Below are 6,000 nucleotides of genomic sequence, written 5' to 3' on the forward strand. Positions count from 1 at the left end.
GCCTGATTATCTTGAGCAGAAGCTATATAGACTGAAAAATAAAATGCAATTTGGAGGTTTTACAGTAAACTTCTTGGCAGGCAGCTGAAGGATTTGATAGTCATGAATAATAATGACTTCGTTAATAATCATGTGCAGCCATTATTCTAGCACATGTGGGGAAGCCATGTAGGCTGGAAGGTGGCAAGACACAGGCTTTGGAGTTAGAAGGAACTGGATTCAAATGTCGGCTCTAACAGCTACCAACTGTGTGACCCTAGTCAAGTTTCTTAGCCTTTCTGAACATACCCTCTCATCTGTAAAGTGGGTAATAATTCCTACCTCACAAGAGTCCCTGGGAAGATGAAATGAATAGATGATGTATAGTAAGGACTTAGAGAGTGCTTGGAATGTAGTAGGTGGTCAGAGCTTAGAAGCTATTATTATTATCCATTCATTTCAGTAGAGTAATTTTCCAGCCATCCAGTGGTGAATTCTGTATTGTATTTACGGATCCCTTCCCAAAATCCATTTGGACCTGTTATGGACATCTTTCCTCCAACATCTCAAGTGTTTTAAGAACAATTCTGAAGGGTGAGATGCTGCGTGCCACAGGGACGCAGCTGTGACTGCCACAGGTAACCTGGGGAGCATCCTGTGGTGAAGTTCCCTAGGCCCAGAAAACTTGTGCTATTCTTAATAAATTAGGCAGCTGGACTTAAAAAAAACAAGAGTCAACAGAGATATACTGGCCAAGTTTTCATGTTTCTGTATTTGACTAAAGTCAGACAGGTTCAATCAACCAAATGAGATCTCCAAGCTCAGGCAGGACAAGCACAGCCATTTTTCTCTGTGTGTGTTGGCCACAGCCAGATTCTGGAGCCAGACTGCTTGAGTTTGAAGCCTGGCTCTTCTCTTTCCTACCCGGGTCACCTTGGGCCATTGTGTCTCCACTCCTCTTTTGTAAAACAGCACATACATTAAAGGTTTGTTGTGAAGAGTGAAAGGAATCATTGATGTAAGCATTTTAAACAGTACCTGGCATATAGTAAGCTCTCAGTGAATGTTAGATGTTTTTGTTAATAGCAGAGGTGGTGGGGTAAATTCTGGGCTGCAGAATATTTCCTAGGTTCAACCTTCAGTGACTGAGTAGTTCTAGTAAGAGTGTCTCATTCATTCTTATACTCATTCTGCAAATATTTATTGATCTCCTACCATACCACATACTGCTCTGAGTTCTGAGGACACAGCAGTGAGCAAAAAAGTCAAAAATTACTGCCCAAGGAATTAGAATTCTAACCCCCTTTGAGCGATGGTGACCAAGTGCATCTGGGCCTTTGCTGTTTAGAATAAGTGCACTGAGTATTTATCCCTGAGTTCTTTTAAATAGCCACTGCTTGATTCGTGTCTCTTTATTCCCATATCATTACTCCTTTTTTTGTTTTGCACAACTATCATTTGTTCTTAAGTACCTGATACGTGCTGTGTACTATTTAAGTTGAATAAGAGCTGGTGCATGCCCACAAGGGTCTGTGGCATAGTGTGGGCAATAGATAACTGACCACAACACAGTCAAGTTCATGCTCTGATCAAGAAAGGCCTAGCGGGCTTCCCTGGTGGCGCAGTGGTTGAGAGTCTGCCTGCCGATGCAGGGGACGCGGGTTCGAGCCCCGGTCTGGGAGGATCCCACATGTTGCGGAGCGGCTGGGCCCGTGGGCCATGGCCGCTCAGCCTGCGCGTCCGGAGCCTGTGCTCTGCAGCGGGAGAGGCCACAGCAGTGAGAGGCCCGCATACTACAAAAAAAAAAAAAAAAAAAAAAAAAAAGAAAGGCCTAGGGTTATGGGAGCACAGAGGAGGGGCATCAAAATAAAAAGGTGGAGTCAGAGGAAGTTTCCTGGAGAAGATGAACTCTGAAGGGTGATTTGGAGTTAGTTACAGAGTAGTGTGTGTACATGGTCGGGGGGGAGTAGGGGAAAGGTAGGGGAAGAGGTAGGGGGAGGGGTGATGAGGGAAGGATGGGGTTTTCTAGGCAGAGAGAGCAAGTAGAGAAGGCATGGAGGCCTGAAGCTGCCTGAATATTTGGGGGACTACAAGGGAGTCATTAGTCCAGTTACAGCAGAGGATGGGGTGAGAGTGAAGGAGGAGGAGCCACAGGTATGAGCCAGAGAGTGAAAGGCCTTCTGTGCATTGGTCAGGAGTTTGAACTTCTTCCTGAAGACAGTAGGGAGCCAGGAAAGGATTTGAGGCTCGGGAGTGATGTAGGCAGGAATAGACGTCGTGATGGAATTGCCATTTTGTCAGTAGTGTGGAGTGTGATTTGAAGGAGAGCCTGAAGGAAATCAAGGAGACCAGCTGTCCCAGTCAGAAAGCACCAAGGTCTGAGCACACAGTGACAAGGAGGTGGTAGGGAAGGGCTGAGTTCAAAACGGATTAAGAAGGAGGTGTGCTCTGTGGGGCTTGGCGAATGATTGACTGGGTAGGGGGCAGGGGTTTTGAAATTGTTGAAATCATAAACCGCTGTAAATTAAGAGAGGGGCAGGTTGTCATCACCTGGAGTCGCCATGTTTCCTAGTGTTACTATGAAAAGCTAAACCAGGGCAAATGTGGCACCCTGGATGCTCAACCTGGTCAGCAAGGGTGTGTGTGGGCCTTCTGTCCCGGAGGCCTTTGGGGACGTGGCAGTCATCTGTCTTGACTCAGGTCAGTGTTGTTCACACAGTTCCAGCCAAGCAGATCACTGCATCCCCTAGTTCATTGGTTCATTTATTCTTGTATCTTATTGACCACATATTTATGGGATGCCTACTAAGTGATCTCATGGAACTTATGTATTGGTGGACATGGGTGGAAGAGGTAGGAATCATACCTTAAAGCAGAGAAAGAAAATACTTTCAGGTAGAAGTAAGTGCTGTTATAAAATGAGAACAAAGTGAGGGAGAGGGCCTGGGAGGGGTGAACTAAGAGCTTAGACCTGGGAGGAGCATCCCAGGGAAGGGTGCTGAGATAGGAGCTGGTTTGGTTGTCGGCCTTGTTAAAACCACACCTCTTACCTGGATTACTGCAGTAGCCCCCTAACTGGTCTCCTTGCTTTCCCTCTTCTCTAGCATTCTTGACACCACAGCTGAATCGATCCTTTCAAAAATATGAATGAGGTCCTGTCTTCAAAACCATCCAGTGCATCCCATGTCACAATGAATAAGAGACAAAGTGCCCGCAATGGCAGCAAGGCCCTCCCTGGTCAGATCCCCCTCTTTCCTCTCTGATCATGTCTCCTCCTTTCCTCCTTGCTTCCTCTGCTGCAGCCACAGTAGCTTCCTCCTGCTACCTGAACATGTCAAACATGCCCCCATCTCTCTCAGCCGAGTGCTGCATGGTTGTCCCTCACTTCACATCTTGGCTCCTGTGTCAAGGGTCCCCAAGACCACACCCAGATTTGAAGATTTGCTAGGAGAGCTCATAGGACTCAGCATATAATTATGCTTATGGTTATGGTTTATTACAGTGAAAGGATACCAAGGAAAATCAGCAAAGGGAAGAGGTGCATGGGGCAAAGTCTGGAGGAAACCAGGTGCAGGCTTCCAAGGGTCCTTTCCCATTGGAGTCCCACAGGATGCACTTAGTGCCGCCAACAATGGCTTGCACCGGCATTGTAAAATGTTGTCTGTCGGGGAAGCTCATTAGGGGCTTAGTGCCCAGAGTTTTTGTTGGGGGCTAGTCATGTTGGTGGCCTCTGACTGGCGTATACCAGAATTCCAGAATCCCAGAAGAAAGCAGATCTTCAGCATAAAACATATTGTTTGCACAAACAGTTTAGATACCGTGAGCCATTCTGATTAAGGATGACAGGAACCCTCCTGACCTTCCCAGATGCCAGCCGAGGACCAACCTTGCAAGCAGGCCTTTCTAAGGACAGCAGTTTCAGGCTGCTGTGTTCTGCACAGTGCGGCCAGCACCTTCTCAGTGAGCCCTTCTCTCACTACCCTATTTAAAATAGCAGCTCCTCCACCAGTGCTCCCCGCCCTCCTCTCCCTGTTTGATTTTTCTCCATAGCTCTCACCACTGTCTAAGATATTATATTATCTACATATTTGTTTATTGCCTGTGTCTCCTACTAAAATGTAAGCTTCTTGAGGGCAGGGAATTTTGCTTGCTTTGTTTACCACCAAACCCCCAGCACCTGGACAGTGCTTCGTACATGGCAGGTCCTCAATGATACATGCTGAATGAACTAAAAACAGGAAAAACTTGGTACCTATGGTTAGAACGAAACAAGCTGTGCAGAAAGAGGGAGGAGATACAGTTGCTAAGCAGACGATATCAGAGCAGACAGGGACCTTGTGGGCTGCAGGAAATGGTTTAGACAAACATAATTCTTAAGTCTCATGATCCCCCCCCATAGGGTTGCCCAAACCAGATCTTTACTATTTTCTCAACCTCAGCTTTACTCCCCACTCTTCTCAGGGCCACGTGTTTGTCCCTTTTCCTTTTCCATTCAGTTGACAAGATAATTCAGTCTCCAATTCTGTGGCAGTATAATACTTCATGCTCTTCTGCCCTAGAATTTATCACAGTTGTAATAAGTTAGTTATTGTATAATTTGTTTAGTATCTGAGTTCTCCATTGAACTGAAAATTCCTGGCTTGTTAACACTATATCCTCAGTGCTTAACCCAGAACTCAACAAATATTTGATGAATGACTTGCTCTTCTTCAGAATGCAGATGACCCTGGACTAGGCTAGACCTCCTGGGGACCTTGAACCACCCCAATGCTTTCCCAGGTTCCCCAGCCCCAGTCTCTGAGCCTAAAACCTGATCAGCCCCTCCGTAGCCTCCCTCCAAGTTTGGAGCACACAGTGCCAGGCAGATACCAGCCTCACCATGACTCAGCTTCTGATGCTTGGCTGTGGATGTTCACTTTGCAGGAGTCCTTGGAAAAGGCCCAGCTGCTTGCAGTAATTGGGGACCAGCTCATCCAAAGCCACCACTATGCAGTGGACTCCATCAGACCCCAGTGTGCAGAGCTCAGGCACCTCTGTGATGACTTCATCAATGAAAACAAGAAAAAACATGACATTTTAGAAAAGTCCTTGGAGTTGCATAGACAGTTGGACAAGGTGAGCAAAACAAAGCTGCGAACACGATGTCTGCAAAATGTTCTGTGAAACATTCTTAATCATACTTGCCCTCCCTGCCCCTCACGATTCCTGAGATGAGGAGGATAAAGTCCTTCATGTGAAAACAGCGCTCAAGAGGCATTAAAAACTGTGCAGATTCTAAGTCATAGAGGTATTGAAGGTCAAAAATGCCCCAGCCATCCACCGCATCCCATTCGAATAAACTATAAGGTTCGTGTCCTCTGTGTGGACCCAGACTTAAGGAGTGTGTTTTGGCCTGGCCCTGTGGGGCCTTCATGATTCCCCATCAGGTGTAAAGAGAACCAAGCACTATAGTTGCAAAGTGCTTCTCCTCATGTAAAGGCATCAGATTGTGAATCCTTTTGAAGGAAGGCTAAGTAATAAAAACCATTATACGCTCCTACCATTTACTGAGCACCTACTGTGTTCCTACCAGGAGCATAATTATGTCATCTATTTAATCCTCAAGACAACCTATGAGGAGGATATTAATGGCCTCATTTAACAGAGACAGAAATTGGTATTCAGCATAGTTAAGTCAGTGGGTCACAACATTTAGTACATGAGGTGAGCTTGCTATAATTGCAGATTTCCTGATGTACCACTCGGGAGACTCTGATTTAGTAAGTGTGGGATGATGCCCAGGAATCAGTATTTTCCTCAAGTGCCCAGGTGATTTGGTGCAGGTAGTACATGACAACACTGAAAAACCCTGGGGTAAAAGATTGCCCAAGACCACACATGGCGTAAATAGGGGATCACAGGTTTGAAGTGAGGACTGACAAATTCCAAACCCCAGGCTCCTTAGACTAGACAGCAACACTGTATGCAGAGTGCTCACGGGGAGGGGGCACGGCCCCCGCTGCCCTTCAGCAGTGATCTCTG

The 6,000-nt window shown here is 46.4% G+C and overlaps 1 protein-coding gene across 1 annotated transcript in view; it reads left to right on the forward strand.

Annotated features, from left to right (window-relative positions):
• MCF2L2 (MCF.2 cell line derived transforming sequence-like 2) overlaps positions 1-6,000 on the forward strand; it is a 219,525-nt gene that overhangs the window by 93,673 nt on the left and 119,852 nt on the right. The window contains exon 11 of the mRNA XM_060298371.2: positions 4,903-5,094. Coding sequence (XP_060154354.1) covers positions 4,903-5,094 — 192 coding nt within the window. The remainder of the gene's footprint in view (positions 1-4,902; positions 5,095-6,000) is intronic.

This window comes from Globicephala melas, chromosome 4 (assembly GCF_963455315.2).
Source record: "Globicephala melas chromosome 4, mGloMel1.2, whole genome shotgun sequence".
NCBI lineage: Eukaryota > Metazoa > Chordata > Mammalia > Artiodactyla > Delphinidae > Globicephala > Globicephala melas.